The sequence below is a fragment of the Plectropomus leopardus genome, chromosome 11, assembly GCF_026936395.1.
Source record: "Plectropomus leopardus strain MGB_pleo_1.0 chromosome 11, ASM2693639v1, whole genome shotgun sequence".
In the NCBI taxonomy this organism is placed as follows: Eukaryota; Metazoa; Chordata; class Actinopteri; order Perciformes; family Serranidae; genus Plectropomus; species Plectropomus leopardus.
The window spans coordinates 30,292,694-30,312,036 of record NC_142186.1 but is presented as its reverse complement, the minus strand read 5'-3'; the positions used below and the strand labels follow the sequence as shown (position 1 = coordinate 30,312,036).

At 39.8% G+C, this 19,343-nt stretch overlaps 1 protein-coding gene and 1 long non-coding RNA gene across 3 annotated transcripts in view; one reads left to right on the top strand and one right to left on the bottom strand.

Moving 5' to 3' along the window:
- LOC121946146 (uncharacterized) overlaps positions 1 to 19,343 on the top strand; it is a 64,533-nt gene that overhangs the window by 22,229 nt on the left and 22,961 nt on the right. The gene's annotated exons all lie outside the window — the stretch shown is intronic.
- pear1 (platelet endothelial aggregation receptor 1) overlaps positions 1 to 19,343 on the bottom strand; it is a 69,466-nt gene that overhangs the window by 31,164 nt on the left and 18,959 nt on the right. For both annotated transcript variants that reach the window (XM_042490594.2, XM_042490593.2), the window contains exons 2-4: positions 4,549 to 4,659; positions 3,677 to 3,778; positions 3,478 to 3,578 (exon numbers count right to left, since the gene is read on the bottom strand). In XM_042490594.2, the coding sequence (XP_042346528.2) occupies positions 3,478 to 3,578; positions 3,677 to 3,778; positions 4,549 to 4,655 (310 nt within the window). In that variant the 5' untranslated portion in view covers positions 4,656 to 4,659. The remainder of the gene's footprint in view (positions 1 to 3,477; positions 3,579 to 3,676; positions 3,779 to 4,548; positions 4,660 to 19,343) is intronic.

The following is a 19,343-nucleotide window of genomic DNA, read 5'->3' as shown; positions in this document are numbered from 1 at the left end:
ATCTCCTCGTTTTCTTTTTCTTAGCTGCTTGTGATTTTCACATAATAAACTGATGTAGTTTTTGTGATGTCACCCATTTGTTGTGTACTGCTGTACTGCTGGAGTTTAGCATTCTGGCCAAACAATTACCGTATTTGGATGAGAGGTTGAAGCTGTGGAGGAGGGAGGGGTGGATGTTACTCACAGACAGTCGAGATGCCTTGAGGACAGTATGTCAGTCAAGTAGCCCTGTCCTTGAATATGAATAGCTTTAAGCCTTATTAAATGTAAAAGGATATTTTTTTTAAAAAAATGCACCATCTGTACAGTTGGCATGAATGTTGAAATAACCTATAGAGATGGATTTTTTTTTGGAGCAAGCTGTAAACATGCTTTAAATTGGGCATTTTAACATGGAGGTCTATGGGGTCTGACTTTGTTTTGGAGCCAACTTCAAGTGGCCATTTTCACTTTACATTTATAATATTTGATTGTTAATCATTGAATCGATATATTGATCCTGGTTGATGTATCATTACATCTTTAGTGGCGTGCGTACAAAAATGTAGAAGTACAATCTGTAGTTTGAGCAACAGCCGAGCAAAAAACTGCCGCGTCATCTCCAGGATTTGAGCTGAGAGATGAACAGTGAAATCTGGGCACTGGTTAGATGGAGGCAAGTTTACCACAGTTTATTTACACATGCTATCCACATTGTTATGATACAAAGCTAATTGAAAATCTGCAAAGTATCCCTTTAAGTCACCTCAAAAGCTCAGTTTGTTCTGGTGATATCATGGTAACTGGACCAGGAATCAAATCCATATGTAGGAATGTTTTTTCTTTTTTTTTAAGATAATCTTTTGGGCTTTTTGCCTTTTAATTGACAGGACAGTTCTGGCATGAAAGGGTTAGAGAGAGGGGGTGATATGCAGCAAAGGGCCAAGGTTGGAATCGAACCTGCGACCGCTGCGGCAAGGACATAGCCTTTGTACACGGGGCGCCTGCTGTACCAGGTGATGATCCGGGCGCCTCAAGAATGTTCCTCCTTTCAAACATATTTTATTTATTTATGGATCTGCAGGACTATTTGAATCCAAAGGATAGCACGTCAAAGTGCATTTATTTCCACCAAGATGTAAAAAGACACACTTAAACACTTAAAATGTAATTATTTAAAAACAGTAAAAATTAAACCATAACGGGAAAATTCAGTAGATTTTTTTGATATTGTTTTAAAAAAAAAAAAAACCCTGTAACACTGCTCTCTAAATAAATCCTGAGTCAACGTCTAACGGTCGCTAATGTTTTGGACAACTTATATTCATTTAAATAGAAGTTTTCAGCTTTGGCTGCATCATTTTCTTGAGTCGTATTTTATGAAGACACTCTGGCCTGGGTGTTCTCATCAAACCGAGTGAGTTTGCCCTCTGATGATATTATTCATATGATACACGCTCTGTTTATTCTTCACTGAGCTGTGCAGCGGCACACACCCGAATCCATCAGTAACAGATGCTAAGTTGATGAAATAAAAGTTGCTGAAATGATGTGCAATCCTTGAACTGAAATTAAAATATTTAAAATTATGAAGAGGGGTTTTTATGGTGTCAGCAGCACGCAGTTTAGTTTAAAATTCCAGTTAGTACAGCCAGTATCAGCATGAGACGCCTCAGTGGGAAGAGAACCCATAATTGTGGTAATTCCAGTATCATGTGCTACTCATATTGATTAAGCACGTTGCATGGAAAAAAATGCAAAAAAGGAATTTTGGTGTGCTGCTGGATTACTACCAATATTATTCATCCGACATCAGGTTACTTTATTTATTCAGGCTCCTTTTAAATTTCTATTTCCTTGGATTCGAAAAATGTTTCAAGCTTTGTCAGCTACAGAGGAGTCAAACAAACTCAAGTCTGTCCTAAGTACATTTTGAATACTTTTGTTAATTTTTAGATTGCTCTCCACTATCCTGTTTGTATTCACAAAGTTAGTTTGCTATGCACTTCTGATGTTGCACACCCATGGGTGGGACCAGGGGTGTAGCTGTCATTGAGGACACTGAGGTCATGTCCTCAGTATTTTTTCTGGGATTTTGGGCTTTTTAGCAACCATGAGGAATTGTATGTTCTATAAATAAAAAGAAAGAAAACACTCTGTGAACATTTCACAGGCTGATTCCAGTATTTAAAAAAAAAAAAAATAAATAAAAATAAATATATATATATATATATATATATATATATATATATATATATATATATATATAAATATATATATATATATATATATTTAGATTTGACAACTTTTAGGCCAACAAAAAAAGAGATACACTAAGATTGCTCTGGATGTTAATTAAAAATCACTGCAATAACTTCATAATTTAAATATTTCTGTTCTTTAAAGTGACTTTGTAACATCTGTTTATCTGTCCAGATGAAAAATAGTCTCCTAGCTAACACTGGCAGATTTGCAGCAGTATTTATAAATGTACAGTTATGTAACAATGTACTGTTAAATACATCTATAAATAAACAAAATAAGAATTCAGCATTTTTCCATAATAGTTTAATACTTTACACAGTACAGATGGCTCTCAAAGTGATTCTGACTATATATTTGTGTAGGTCAATATGAAAAATCATTTTTTTATAATAACCTAAAAATAAAAACGTTAGTTGATTTCAGGGCGCCCAGTCGCTCACCTGGTAGAGCGAGTGCCTCATGTACAGAAGCTGTGCACAGCAGCAACAGGCTCGACTCCGACCAAACCAAATGAGTTGATTTCATAACCTCATTTTTTTTTTTTTTTTTTAAATTCTCTCTTTCACCAGAAAAATGTTGGCAATATAAATTTCTGCAAACCAAAGATACTCTACATTTGTATGTTATGATGTAGCAGAACTTAACATATGAACTATGCTAAATCATATTATTATATTTAGAAAAAGATCATGTCTTGGCTCAAAATACCCAGTTTTGGGGGCACCATCATGGCTGGAAATGCAGCAATGTATTGTCAAAAAACAGCCGCTTTTTGTGGCACCGCTGGAAACACAATGATGAACTGCTACATAACACCCATGTTTGGACCTAAAAAGTTGCCGGAAACATAGGACTGACTCTCCGCTAAATCAAGACCAGTTTTGTTGTTTGTTGGTCTTGAAAAGTGGACTGCGGATGTGTGCGTTTGTGAGTTTTGATAAATGACTGTTTGAAATGCAAACACTCAGATAGTTTACCTGGCTTTTTATGTTCTCTACAAGCCCGGCATAAAAGTAGGTTTATGCCTGTGGATCTGTGTTCTTGGCGTATATTGTAGTGATGATGTATGAAACTTAAAGTTAAAACCTCCCTGAATGCTGACGATTCCCTGCCGGCCGTAGACTCTGAATTTTGTCAAAGCTTTTCTTCTTCTCCTCCACTGTTTCAGCTTTCCTGCTGTCAGTCTTGGTAATAAAAAAGTACGTCATGTTCAGAGTATCCATAATTACTTACGGACACATTTGTCTCTGCTCTCGTAGTAGCCTGGACAGCACTGGTATCTCCTGCGGTAGTTTGTCTTCACCGCCTGCCTGTAGGCCGTCTTGTAGGTAATCCTGAAAGAATAACACAGTCAGACAGGATGCTTTTACCCTCCACTGACAGGAACAGGAAGTCAGGCTAAACAGGAAAATAGTCATGGCGCTGCTGCTACCTGTGGCGCATGCATCTGTAGGAGGTCCGAGGGTCGGAGCAGGGCTCCTCCGTCGCGTGGTCATAGGGATGGAAGTAAGACTCTTTAACTGAGGTGGTGAAGCTGAAATCAGAACATATATACTGTCAATCATCATGGTCAGGAAACATCTTAAAAATCTTTAAATCCGACAGAAGATGCCAAACATTCGCTGTTTTCCTGCTCTCTAAAATGACAGGATTTTGGACTGATGATTTGATAAAACAACCAATTTGAATACAACACCTTGACTTGTGGAAAAGCGTTACAGGCATTTGAGACTATTTTCTGAGGTTTCATACATAAAATACAATATCCATTAACTGAAAAAAATGATGTGGAGTTAACTCTGTGGTGATCCCTGTGGCTGTAGACTCTTATAGGGGCCTGTCTTACTGTTGTAGAAAATTAGTAGTTTATACTATTAAATTATGTACATGTAATCATGATGATGAATCACTATAGAATTTAAACAGGGCCCTCAGTCTTGTTTCTGGGTACATTACTAACACGTTAAAATTTATGCTGATTGCACTTTCTTAATCAACTTGTTGAAATTCTACAAATTCATAAAATGTAACAGAATTAGCTCAGATGAAAGCAAAAAACTTGATATATACTACTAAAACATGCAAAGACATCCTTTAACTTGTCTTAGATTTAGGTAAACTGTACAAGAAATTTGATTTTTTTTTCTTAAATGTCAACTTCATTTCGACAACCTGCGAGTGAATTAAATCAAAACCGCAGAGCAAACTTTCAGTAATATATATGCAGCACTGATTGAGGAAAATATGTTTTTGGACATAACAGCAATGACATTTATTTGTTGGTCACCGTTAAAGGGGCCTCACCTCTCCCACAGGCTGCACACATTGGGGTCTCTTGGGCTCAGAGAGTAGCTCAGACCAATCAGGAAGCTAAAAAGCAGCAGAACGGCGGAGCTCTGCAGAGTGGGCATGGTCCTGTGGGAAAAGAGGACAGACATTTACAGAAGGATGCAAAAACCCAAACATTTCAGCAAGGGCCGCACAGAGCCAGAACAGAAAACAAACAGAGGGTGAACGCATTAAAAGCAACATTTGTGCGATACAAAGCAACATGTTTCTTTTAGGCAGTGCTGAAGAGGTGGTGTTTTTAATGGTCATATCTGAGGTTGTTTAATTGAATTTCTTTATCCTGGAAATTATAGACAGTCCACCTTATACGCAGATGCATGTTTAAAAAACTGACTATACTATTTTGAAAAACAAAAATCCTAACAAAAGTGTATTTTTAAACTTTTTTTTTCTGAGTGACAAATCTGAGCAGCCTTGAAACACAGTGGTGCCTCTGCAGCACTCTGTGAAGCAAACGTTCAGTGGAAAATGTTGCACACGCAGATGGAAAAGTTCCATTCCTGCTCTCGACTAGAGATTTACGTTCATTGTTTTTGTTTTTCATTTACTGTAATTAACATTTCACAGCGTGGCGGATGGACAGATTCATTGAGAGCTGGCTCTCGGTACCTATAAATTGCGTTGGTTGTTAAAGAGTTCGTTAAATGCTCAGCAGAAGTGAGGCGAAGAACCAGACTTAAAGCGTAACGCTGTCTGCTCCCCGCTGTGCTCCACGTTGTCTCAGCAGGGTACATAAAACACAGGCATCAAGAGACAAGCTGACAGCAGACAGGATAGATGAGCTAGAGTGAGAGCTCAAGTACGAAGAAAACGAGAGAGAGTGGGATCAGAGTCAAGAAATGTGACTCCCAACTTCATCCTGACCCCTATCAATCAGCACTGCAGTGAGGCCTCCGCACTCCTCGGCTGTCCCCTTCCACACTCCAGCAGCATCTGGATCTGATCAGTGCATCGGCCCAAGAGAGCGCCTCAGCACGGGGACCCTGTTGGGCTCTCAGGGAGCAAAAGGAAGGCAATTTTTCCCATTTTCCCCCGTACAGATATTCCATACAAATGAACATAAGTTCAGCAGGCCATTGGTGTGAGCCCTCTGGTGAAAGCATCGTGGGAATTCAATGGCATTTCTGGAAAACGGGAATGTCATGTTTTTATAGGATCAGTCAGGCTTGTTCCCCTCTGTTTTCTCAACAAGTCCCGTCTGACAGAATTACTGTACCAAGGCTTCTCGAGTCATCTCCTCGGGGCCTTAGGGAGATTTCTGATATGTTGGGACAGTGACATCGCAGCCATGGATCAAGATTATCTTCTTCATGAGAAAACATCTCGAATCTCAAAAGGAGTAAAAACAAATGTCTCTCTTACTGTCAAAACTTAAGTCCTTCCTCAAGTTTAATGAAATTTCACGCATTGTTTCTTTGAGAATTGTATGACCGTAAACTTTACCTATGAATTAGTGTATGATCTTGGTCAAGTAATGCCTACCATACACGAGAAGACTGAAAATACTTTAAAAGGTTCTGATACACTCAGATCTAAAGTCTGAGTTTTTAGTTTCACACTATGGGTTTGGAAACACACTTTGAGTGCCAGAGAGCACTCTGGCACAAACTGGACCGTTCGTAAATTTGGAGCGCTGTAAGAATACACCGTTCGGTTATTGGGAACACTGCACTCGGAGCAGCAGAGCGAACTCTAGGCACAGACTAAATGTGTGATTGACTTATCTGTTTATTAATTCATGTAGAAATAGAACGACGCTCTGTTTCTTGAAACAACAGTGTTTTCCTTTTAGAGTAGCGCGACAGATTAGGTTTATGAACACACTGTATACAATTTTGCAGAGGATAGTGGTCCTCATATTTTATTCCTATCTTCGAATGTACTGTCAATAAAAGTAAAAAAATAATCTTCAAAAAAAAAAGAAAAGTCACCCGACACCAGAATTGTGGTATAAGCTCAATCAGCATTGTCTCAACTCATTTAGCAGCTAAACTGGTGGAAAAATGTTGGTACGCTTCTGAAACCATGCAAATGTTCAACTTGTTCTTATCCCAAGTCTTCACATATTTCCGATTTGTCAGTGGATTTGTGTGTCTACACACAAATTTGTGTGTACATGTTACGCTCTAGGTGTCCTTCTGCATCTGCTGTTGACGTTCCAGGATGCTGCTTGCAACGCTGGGATGTTAACAAAAGCGAATGATGGGACAATGTTACAAAATGAAGTTGCTATGTTTTCGGCATCAAAAGCACGCCGGGGCATCAACAAAAGCACATGCTGGCACAGATAGTTGGTTATAGCAGAAAAGCCATCACATTCAAACGGGAAGCAAACACAAGACTCCCACATGAAAGTCCAGTGTTTGTTGGACCCATCCACCACCCTGGCCTTCCTAATGGGACCTTTGTGGGGCTTATATTATATTGTTACCGTCAGCGTTCTGTCCAGCTGCGTTATCAACTGACACCAGCCTTTCGAATGTCATTGCGAACAGTGATGAACAAAAGCAACGGTATATGACTTAACTTAAGATATGTTACACATTTCACATGACTTTGTAGCGGATTTTGTAACTTAAATTACGAAATTATCGCATTTTGGCTTAACATACCCGGTTTTGGAGGTACTATCCCCACTGGAAGCTCTGCAATTTTCGGTAAAAAAAAAATCGCTCCTCTTGGCACTATTCCTGCTGGAATAAAAGCAGCGAGTTGCTAAAAAGCACCCATGTTTGAGGGCTAGAAACCCCCTGTAAAAGGAAAAAAAAACTAAAAAACCCACATTTGGTGCCTAAAAAGCCACTGAAAACACAACAACGACTCACTATAAAGCAATGGTTTTTTTCTTGTTGGCTGGTATTGAGAACATTGGTCTGCAGCTTGGTGTCTTGCCAACGTGTCACACCATACAGCTTCTCCTACTCCTCCTGATGGCAAAGTCAGTCTATTTATTAGCACACTTTAGAAAAACTGTTATGCAACGTATGAAGCCTGAAAATGTAACATGTTCGTGTTTGTGGAAATGTACAATACCAACGTTTTCTTCTGGCAGCTGAGCTGCATTAAATGTAAAAATCCTGTCCTCTACTTTTGTGTAATCCTACTCAAAAACAGATTTTCAGATTTGTGACATGAAAAGGTCAGTAAGAGTTATGTTTAGCTGTCTAACTTTGATAAGAATTGGTGTAAGGTTAAGAAAGACAGACTCCAAAGTACATCCGTAAGAAAACAGTTTGATTTAGAGATTTGACCCTGGTTTCTGGCAGAGGTTTCCAGCGCATCATTTCACTGTCAAACTACTTTGTAGCTCTGTCTCCTTCATAACATCTCTTTGTGGTGCAGCAACATGTTTCTCTCACTTTTCATGCACATATTTGCATTTTAAGTCACACTGCTCTGGAAATTTGGGGAAATTTCCCTGAGATGAGGAAAAGATTTGCCTGTGGCTTGGTGAATAATGCATTCCTCTAATAGTGCCAAGGTCAGCGGCTTACTTCCCATCAGAGGTATGTCATGTTTGTTTACGAAATGTGTTCTTTGCTTTGCCGAAGACAGAATAAGGATTATTTGATGTGTTTGTAGAAACAGTCCGCTATAAACACCTCTGCAATCAATCAGAAGCTCATTCAACAGATTTATTCTGCATTAAGTCTGTCCAGTGGCTGGTTATCTCTGCTGGAGATTTGGCGTGGTGTGGACTGCAGCATAAATCAGAGCAAGCGCTCAGGTCTTCTGCTTCTGATAAACTGTCTGTTACTACTCTCCTACCCACCGTCAGGAGTTAATTCACTCGCTGGCACAAATGCTAACGTCTCAGAAATCTTCGCCACAAAAACAGCATTTTATGAGAACAGGCATATGGCTTTTATTAAGAGGAGTCATCAACTTCACCAGCCACTTCATTGGGCTGGGGGTAAATATTTTTCATTACCTTCTTTTCATTTTAATTGTGCTTCATTAGAGAAAGGCTTCAAACCGCATGGGAATTCTTAAACGCTGAGAAAGAGCGCTTAATGAGTGCAGACGGAGTTATTTTGAAGTCGAGCTCAGCTGCTGTTTGCCTTGCATGTTTGGGTTACCTTCAGCGGGGAGGGGAAGGCAGGTAGACGTCTGGAGCTCCAGGTGGTAGTATCATCATCTGGAAACTGGACTCCTCAAGGAGGCTACCCTGCTTTTAGAGGAGGGCAGGTACTCTAAAAATGGAGTTTTACATGAAACTCCACCACAAGTGTGGACTGATTGATTCTTCCCCTTTCCTCCTTTTCACATAATGGCCTTCTACTCCATTACATCCAGCCCTAAGCTATCATTATTTCCTTTGAGCTTTTTCCAAACTGCAGCTCTGAACCTTTTCACTTGGACAAGCCTGGCCAGGCAAGTAGCATGATGTATCGCAACAGTTTTTCCATTCAGTTTTGATGCTAGCAGCTAACTGGCAGTGAAGCATTACACACCTCCACAGTTCGCAACCACTGGTCAAGGAGGTAAAGTCTGGACCGAGATCAGTAAAAAACCACAACACTGGAGGTTGCTCCGGCGTATTTTGGGCTTGTTTGTAATGAAAACAGCAGACAATCTCATCCAGTGCAAAGGAACTTTCATGTGGCTCTATAAACCAATAGAAAATAGACAAAGTACCACACACACACACACTCAGGCATATGTGCATGTGCATGTGCATATACACTTACACACAACATTGGGTGTATGTGCACACTCTTAACACCCACTACACAGGCTTTCAGGGACTGATCATGTGTTTTCATGTTCTGGAGACATTAACACACACACACTCACACTCACACACACACACACATCCACATCAAATGAGTCCCATACGCTGAAACGAGTACAGAGAGAAACTATTTTTAGTATCTGAGGACATTTTGCTAATTCACTGAGCTCCTCTTGACTGACTCATACTGTAGAGTCCCACAGCAGCAGCCCACGCGTACAAGCACCGTACCAACTGAGGAATGCTGTGAGCGGTTTAAGGGTCCCGCAATGCTCTTCACAGAACCGCACAGGGGCTTGAGTGAAAACAAAGCCCAAATGAAAACAGATGCACTGGTTTTATATTAATCTCGCTCGACACTTGTACCCAAGTTATTACCATATTCTGCTTCAATCAAGGGTCCTCCAGGACACATAAGCGCTGACAACTAGAAAATCATTTTGATTTGATTTCATGCAAGAGAGACATTTTCTTGACAGATGAATATTCCCATCAGACTGCATATTTGCAACAGTTAAACAATCAGGACAGATGCTACATGTAGAAACATCTTTCTCTAATGCGATTATTCATAGCATGAAGTAACAACAACATTTAATGGAATATTTTGACGTTTTGGCCGTTTAAAGAAAATTGATATCACTCTCATGCCCGTCTATTAAATATGATGTTGGAGCCACCATTCATTTAGCTTAGCTTAGCAGAAAGACTGGAAACAAGGGGAAACAGGTAGCCTGGTTCTGTCCAAACGTGACATAATCCACCCATCAGCAGCAGCATTTTTGTTAATCTTTTCATAATATTATTGATCTTCTCATCAAATTTTTGCCAAGAAAGAAATTTTTCCCAAAATGTTTCAGTAGTAAACTATCCCTTTACTAACAAAATCTTGACAGTTACTTTTTCAACAATCTATGATAGCTATGAATATAGAAACACATTTAATTACAAAATAAACACTGCTTCTTGCATGAGCCATGATTGACAATTAAGACAATTTGACAATGTTAACCTTGTGTTGAGGTTTACTGTGCTGTTTTCATCACTGTTTACAATGCCGATATTGAAATGTCATTAGTTTTGCAAATATTTGGTCATTATCGAAAGTTTTGGATAAATGACAAGTGGTAAAAAAATCACTGGCTCACTTTGATTGTGATTTGTCCTGAGGCGAACGTAAATCTGGCAAATTTTATCGAACTCTGTAGTTGTTGACAAATTTCACTGTAATCTACAAATTCTGATTAAATCTTTAGGATACATCCTCGGGGGTTCATGAATATCAGTGGAAATTTTTGCAAATCCATCTTGTGGATGTTGAGATATTTCATTAGATAACTAAATATTTTTGACCTGTTGCATGGGGACTTAAGAGGAAACGTCAGTGGAGTACTTAAGTCAGAAGGATTCATCTTCTGGTGACCATGAATGTCTTTACAAAATGTGGTAGCAGTCCATGTCATTGGAGTGGTGGATAAACCCAAGAAGCCTTTTTTTCATTCTTTTTTTTCATTTTAAGCAAAGCACATGGCATTGATCAAATTGTTTGCTTCCCTTTTTCCTTTCCTTCAACCCCTAGATTTCCGTCTCTATTTATTTCTTTGCAGTTGCAGTGCTAATTGAGGTAGAAAGTATTAGTCATCCACTGGAAAGGAAAGCAATCGGGGCAGAGAAAAATAAAATAGACGGAACAACATATTGGTTGGGGTGTTAAAAGACACTGAGAGAGAGAGAGAGAGAGAGAGAGAGAACTGGCCAAATACAAGTTCAGTTTCATGTTGAGGTGCTCTGATGTCAGTCAGACACAGAAACTACAGAAAACGTCTCCATCTTCCAGACTCTCTTTCTCTTTTTCCAAAGCCCTTTCTGAGCTTCTCTTTGCATGACAGGCTCCAGCATGTTCTTCCAGAATCAATACCATAAAAAACATAAAATGCCCTCATTCTGTGCACTATTTTAAAATTCAAACCAAAGTCAACAAGGCTACAAAAGAAAGGCTACATGGTGAAATACTGTAGGTGTTCCTGCTCTAGAGTTATGGCACACGATCCTGCAGGTGCAGTGCATTATTTCGTGGCTTAGAAGTGTGAATCCAACTGCAGATAAGTCATGTCTTGTTTTATGCTATCCTGGTAATAAGTCACTCTAACACAAACAACAAACCCCACTACAGGTTCATGTCTGATGTAAAAAAAATATGTTCTTGATAAGGTCACTAATAAAACAGGCTAACCTGACAATGATGGATGTAAGGTTAGCATAGGAAGCGTGTCTTCTATTGAGAATATTCCAAAAGGAAACAAAAGCAGAACTGGATATTGTTGTATCATGTAAAATAAGATGCATTCAATTATTAACGCTTTGAAAATCATTAAAGTATTACTTCAGGGAGTAGTTTTAAAATGAAATCAAGAAACTTGGAAGGCATTTTAAATGAAGACAGTTGATCTTTGTGAAATTGAATTTAAACTTGATAAAAATGTCCTGAACTTTGTCGTGGTGCAAATTGAAAAGGGAAAATTTACCATGTGAGTCGTTTTCTTGGGTAGGCTGGCCTGCTCTGGTAACCCGAAGGATTACATTGGTAAACCTTTATATATAATGCAAGTCTTGGTCACCTATGTGTTTGTACCACAAAGAAAAGTACCTTTTGTACCTTTTTTGTAAAAGTACCTCTTTATGCTCGCTGTCCCAAAAACAACAGAAATTGGGAAAGGTGTTTTTTGTTTTTTTTGTATTTTGCACCCTCAGCCGAGAATTTGTTGCAGAATGATTTAAAACTCAAGGAGCTGGTGTCATTTAATGTTTTTAAATCTAAAATCTTGCCTGCCTGGTTCTACAACTGACTCCCAGAGAGTTTCCTTTTCACTCATAGATAGTTCAGTTTTGATGCAAATTTTAGTGCTCGTGAACTGTTTTGTCTCCCTTTGTGTCTTCACTGCTGACTGTCTTAGCCAGGTCTCCCTTGAAAAAGAGATTCTTAATCTCAATTGGACCAACCTGGTTAAACAAAGGCTAAGTAAATAAAATGACAGTAATCTGGATACATTTTAGAGCTTTTGTTATCCCTTGCATTGCTTACAGCTTCAGTGAGGTTATCAGTCACTGCAGTAGAAGATAGTTTCAGAATAAAAGCAGCCTGCCCAAGCCATCAGTGTACAGCCGAGGGAGTGATTTAATCTACCGGTGGTTCCCAAAGGGAGGGATAAGGAGTGGTTAAACTCTTATTATAATACCATTAAAACAATAAAAGGGCAGAAATGAAGAATCATTACTCTTGAATCAGACTTTACTCCCAAGTGCTCTGCCCACCCGAAGTCAGCAAAGTAAAATCTGTGCAGATTGTCTCTCAAAGTGAGTTTTAAGAAGTATTTCACTGCTTGTTTTTTGCAACACGGTGGTGAGGTGGTTAGCATTGTTGTCTTACAGCAAGAGGGTCCTTCTTCTGAGTGAAGTTTGCATGTTTTCCACGTGTCAGCGTAAGTTTTCACGGCTTTCGGCTTCCTCCCACAGTCCGAAGATATGCAAGTTAATTGGTGACTCTAAATTGGCCGTAGGTGCAAATGTGAGCATGAATGGTTGTCTCTCTCTCTGCGTGTCCGTCCTGCGATAGTCTGGTGACCTGTCCAAGGTGTTACCCCGGTCTCTCACCCAATGTCAGCTTGGATAGGCTGCAGTCTGAGTTTGAGAGGGGGGGGGCAGGTCTTTCTCTCTGGATCTGCTTCTATACTCTTTGTGTCCGTGGTGGCGGGCACACGAAAATGTGGAAGTACAATTACTAGTAGAGCAACAGCCCTAGATTTAAGATAGGAAATCTGGTTGCTGGTAAGATGGAGAGAAGTTTACTACTGTTAGTTTACTACTGTTAGTTTAAACTTACTTCTCATATTATAATACAAAGCTGATTGAAAATCAGCAAGAAAAAAAATTGAATGAACAGAGTCTGTGGCAGAATGCAGGTCCTTTAAGAGGTCCTAGACATGCAAAACTAAATGGGAAACCAGTGCCCTCTGCAAAACAGTGAGCATTATAAATTGGCCACAACCTCCAACAACAGACAAAGAAAATAAGACCAAAGGACAAAAATCAACTTAAATGTTTCCTGGCTACAAGATGGTCACACTGCACATGATTAAAGCATTGCTGTGCACCATTACACTTAGAAGTTGGCCTGTAAAATTGCGGTGTGTATCGCAGCCTTAAGGAGATTTAAATGATCACCCTCTGATTGTGATCATCACGGTATCGAAAAAAAATACGCTCCTCAGGAGAGAAGAGCCAAAAGTTTTCATCGCAAATTTACAGTTCAGCTTTTAGAAAAACAAATCTATAAAACTGCTCGAGGGCACAAACTGACAGAAACTGGAATATATTAGCCAGAGTCCTCCATGTGACACATCGACCACAGTCCCCTCTCCCTGTCTCCCGCTCCTCCCCATCCCACCCTCACATTAAACCAGAATTACTGTAAACTGAATATAAAACCCATAATCCTTTGCATCTGGGTTCTCGTGTTGGCGCAAACCGGTTCGGGTGCTAGACCGCAGTGAGGCTGGCACACGCTCCCCCAGTTGCAGCTCATGTTGGGTGGGTGGCTGGTTGTGAGGAGGGGGAGGAGGGTGGCGGAGACCCTTAACAACACTCTGAGGACTTGGAGAAACAATTACATGCCACACCCAAAAATGTAATGTGAGAACACATAAAACTTCAAAAAACAAACCCACGTATTTCACGGTGTTCATCAATTTTGCCACTTTGTCAGCCTGCGATCCAAAGAAAAATCCCAACGCCTACGTCGACACGTTTCACTCTGTTTACAGTAAAGACATCGTATACGGTAAAAGGTGGTATTCTGCCACTAAAGCTGAACCCCCACACTGGAAAAAAGCTTTTCAGTGGAAAACTCTTGGCAGCTGAAATGCAGTTGACGTTTCACGGGGGAGTTGCGTGACAAAAGGATGATCTAGTGAGAGGGGAGAGGAGGGGGAGGCCTCGCACAGATTTTGAAGTTTGTCTTTTGCTGCGGGAGCTTTGCAGTGTTTGCTATCTGCAAGACTGAAGCAAGGGAGGATTCTTGAACTTCTGACCCTTTGAGCAACAGCACACACCTCTGCAAAGTCTCCTTCTCTTGTCTCCTTTTGAAGACAGTTAAATTGTCTTAATTTGACCCCTTATTTTGCAGCTGTATCTTATAATTATGTCAGCAAATCTGCCCCACAGTTTTTCTAGAGTTTCCAGTAATAACATGGGAATAAATAATTTGGATCCTCCTCAACAAAAGACTTATTACCAGCAGGCTCCTAAATACAACGACAGATGCCCAGTGCAGCCTGCCAATCTGTTTTGGTTCGAGTCATTTTAAAACTGTTAATTTGCGGAGCTGCAATGGAAAAACTAACGACATCACCTCAAGTCAACTTCGTGTCATCTCTAAGGCAACTTCAGGCCAGTTTTCATTTGGCAATCTCAGTCATTGTGGTCTTGGATCCTCTATTTAACTGAGAAAAACAGGATGCAGCATGTGTCCCCCCTTTCTGCTCCCGAAATTACTTTTATTTAAGTTCTATAGGGGAATCAATTACAGATTCATCAGGCAGCAGATCTGAGGTCAGTTAGCTGTCTTGAGCATCACTTCACTTCATGTAACTTCACGTTAACTGTCCCTTCATATCATCTCCCAGCAGCCAATAAAAGCAAAGCTTGAGACAGAAAGGAGACAAAGAAAAAGAACTTCAGAAAATACTTCACCCTACAGTCACCCTGTGTTACACTTAATTCGGGAAGAAAACGTTTTTGTCACGACTCCACAGGGAACGATGAATCCAAAAATGAAGAACATTTTTAATTTAGCGGAGTCACAGGGGTCCGCATTTACAAAAAAAAGAAAAAAAAACCCACATCTGTTTACTAACTCACTCTTTCTCTCTCTCACACAAACATGCACACACACACACACACACACACACACACACAGCTAATTGTCCTACTGTACTAGCTTTTTACTAACATAAACATCCCATATAGACAGCCCTTTCCATGAGAGGAGTGAAATGAAAGTGAAACTTATCCTTGCTCTGTCTTTAAAACCAGACTTCACGTTAAAAAACAGTGATTTTTACCTCCCTGAACACAGGAGCTGCTGGTCGACCACTGCCTCCATCTGTTGGTTTATTTGTGTTATTGATTGACATTAGTGAATCTTAACTAATTCTCTAAAACCACAAACAGACTAATTCATGGGGGTAGCTCAAGTATTCAGGGATGTTAAATTACTGTTTTTGTCAATGGAGTCTGGCTTTGAATAAAGCATATGATATATATGATATATAATGAGCATAAGTTTCAGTTTCTCTCCATTTCTCAATACGATAGGGATGATGTTACAGTTTTGGTGTTGTTAAATGCAGTTACCCCACTTAAATTAATAAAGATTTTTTTTTCCATTTTTGGATCATTATTCACTGTGGAGGCATGCAAAACAAACCTGACAATGATTGATTTAAAAAGTGGTAACCTGAGAGGTGAAGTGTTCCTTTCACAACTTAATAATGAACTCTAACTACGTGAACATTGAAAGCAGAAGCAGATTTAGGATGACGGCATCCGAGAGGATGTAATGTACTATTACCACACCTTTTCCTGAAGTAGTAAACAGCTAGTACAGTAGGACGATAAGCTCTGTGTGTGTGTGTGTGTGTGTGTGTGTGTGTGTGTGTGTGTGTGTGTGTGTGTGTGTGTGTGTGTGTGTGTGTGTGTGTGTGTGTCTGTTAAGTGTGTGTTTATGTTGGAGAGTGACTTTATGAGTCAGGTCAGAGGGTACTGTAGCTCATGCAACAGTGTCTGTCCCCACGGTGATGGAGAACAGAGCCCGTGGATAGCAGTGGTTGGAGTGATAAGGTCACCATGGTAACTCTTGTTTTGGAGCGTATGAGGACATCAACTTAAGTTGAGCGGAGGCCAGAGCTGCTCTCGTATCGACTATTACCTGCAACCAGTAGAACTGAAACAACACTGATAGAACTGTTTCTGCTGCAAAATACTGAAACACTTTTTGGCTTAAGAAGAAGAAGCAGCTTTTAACTTCTAAAATCAAGAGAGACAGAGAGAAAGACTGACTCTCTTTGTCTCAGTGTGTCACTACACCGCGTTGCAAACTTGTCACCATTTGGCAAAAAATAGCAGTTTTTAATCCAATATAGGTCATTTAGGAGATTAGTGTAGATCAGATGCGTTTTTTGAAAGGAGTCTTAGAGTCACAGAGAATTAAAAGCAGTCAGTTTTTGGCTGCCTAAGAATCTCTTACAGTAGCGTTATGAAAACCTTTTCTGGCATATATGATGATGTTTTAAGCTTGGGACTGTAAGCCTGATAAGGTTGAGGTTTTTTTAAGCTTTCATGATGTCAAAATTTGTGTTTTTGCATTGGTGTTTAAGTCATTTTCATAGTCTGATGATTATGTTAAGGTTACAACACAAGTTGAGCTCCTCAGACTAAGTGCCAACTAACTGCAGGAGAAGTCTGTTGAGCTCTCATTATTCGGCACTCTGGACGCTTACTGTGATTTCAGTCACTACGATATTACCCAAACATGTCAACTAGCGGACAAAATCAGACTGGAAGCCGTGTCCCTTTCCCCACATAGTTCAGGCTGCCTGCCACTGAAGATTCACACCCTTTATAACTAATGCCATGAAGTGTTTACCGCTGTGGATATGCCACCATACTCAATTGTATAAAATAAAGTAGATATGGTCAAAGTGCTTGATGGCCGTTACAGTGCCTCTTCACCTTTGCATTTAGCTTGTCCATTTTGCCTGCTCTGTATAAACGAATGCAAGCTGCAGTCCAAGAGTGAACAAGTCGTCTTATAATGAAGCATTACATTTGTGTTTTTCATTTTGCCTAACTCTTACAGTAAAAAATCTGGCCAATGAGCCACAGCTGAATGTTACAAGTAAATGTTGTGTTTAAAATAAATGAAAGTCGATTAGCCAATATGGACCCACTTTTCTTACAATGTAGTCAAACAAATTCTTGTTACTGTAATCTTATTATATCGCCTAAGTAAGTGTCAAATGCTCTCTCAGTGAAAATGAAAAAAGCTCAGTTGAACCTTGTGACAGCTTTTCTTTTAGTTTTAGTGTTTGTGAAATCAATTTATAAACCTCATATCGAAGCATATGTCTTTTAACTGACCAGATATTCCAAACTATACATTTAGATCCTTTAATAGTCAAGAATAATGTTTTGCATTGATCCCTAAGTCCAAATACTTAACATGATCCAACAGTATAATTGCATGGAGGATAAATTAAAACAAATGTAACCTCAGTCTTTGGGGACACTGATGAGAGAGTAAATAAATAATCATTGTTTTCTTCATTTACAAAATGTTTACTTTGTGCAGATGTGTGTGATCTGATGTGGTTTACACTGAAATCCTCTTTTTTTTGTTGCTGTTGTTGAGCTGGGCGTCCTGCCAGTTGGCGGCCTTTGCTCTCCCTGTTGCATTGCTCCGACACGTTTGAGGCTCGTGCGCTCTCCTACACAGACCCACAGTGCAAACTGCTGCCTGGTCCTCCACACTCCAGACCAAAACCACAGGCAGGATGACTGTGGCTTCAATGGTCAGAGAAAGCAGAGGGTCCACAAAAACAAACTCAAACACTGAGACACTGTAATAAATTCAGCAGCTCACCTCTATGGAGCAAAATAAACAAAAACACAGACCTACACACCTTGAGTTGGACTCACGTCTGGTCTCTTTAAACAAGTGTTTTAACCCAACTTTAAGGAGTGAAATGGTGGAAAACCCAAAATGGAGGCCCTGGCTGAGGTTTCAGAGGGACATGACCATACAGGGCTGTAATTATATGTGCTGTAATACTCTGTGGATCATATTGGTGCAGAAACACATAGAGCCCTTGTAAAAAAAAAAAAAAAAAAAACAGCTTCTCCACAAACCGTGACCAGAAAACATAGCTTTGCATAGTAAACTCTTACAGTAAGAACAGAGGTGAAAAACCTCTCAGTCCACAACATTAAAAGGCTGCAGCTCGTAAGAAACATAAGTAGCGTTTGCCAAATTCACAGCCCGTGGAATCACAGTTTTATGTTAGTTTTCTGTCACATGAACCATCTGCGTCCACAGGCTTCACCACATAGTGGCAGGACAGTGTCAAACTTGTGAATGTCACTTGTACTTTGATTAGCAGCAAATTAGCTTTGTGTTTTTCTGTCTAAGTGAGTCGTGAAAACAACAGTTTTTGAAATTGGTCCAGTATTTAGAGAGTACTGCAGCTGGCAGCCGCGAAACAAGCTGTAATTTTACAAGTCGGGGCAAGTTCGCCCCATTTATAGTGTTTGTTTTTGACCCTGACAGGCTCAGATTGATTTTAAAACTTTATAGGAAAAACACAACAGAGAAATTAAACATTTTTCCTGACCACAAATCATTGATCATTCTTATTACAACTAACAACAAAATGCAGTAGCTTTACAGGTATTTGTATCTTGTCATGCCTTTACTGAATGTATGGCAATCCATCTAATGGTCTAATAGTTGCTGAAACATTTTTAAAACACAATTGTCAACCTCATGTTGGCGCTAAACGAGAAGTCAGCGGGTCATCAAAATCAGCAAGCTGCATTGTCTGGTAACCATGCATGTCTGTATAAGATTTGGCACCAGTCCGCCCAGCAGATGTTGAGATATTTCACTGAATACATGATAAATGTGACCTGCCAGTGGTGCTAAATGAAAAGTCAGGTGATCATCGAAGTCACTGAGATTCATCCTCTGGGCACCATTAATGTCTGCACACAATTTCATGGCGATCAATCCAATAGTTGTTGAGACATTTCAGTTTGGACATTACATTCCCCAGAGCCACTCTGCTAACGTGGCTAAAAATAAGAGCCAAGTTGTAATGAACTGCATGTATCCTTCAATAAGAAACACATTGGCAACATACAGGAATAGCACAAGAATTTTTTTAACTTCCCTGAATCACAT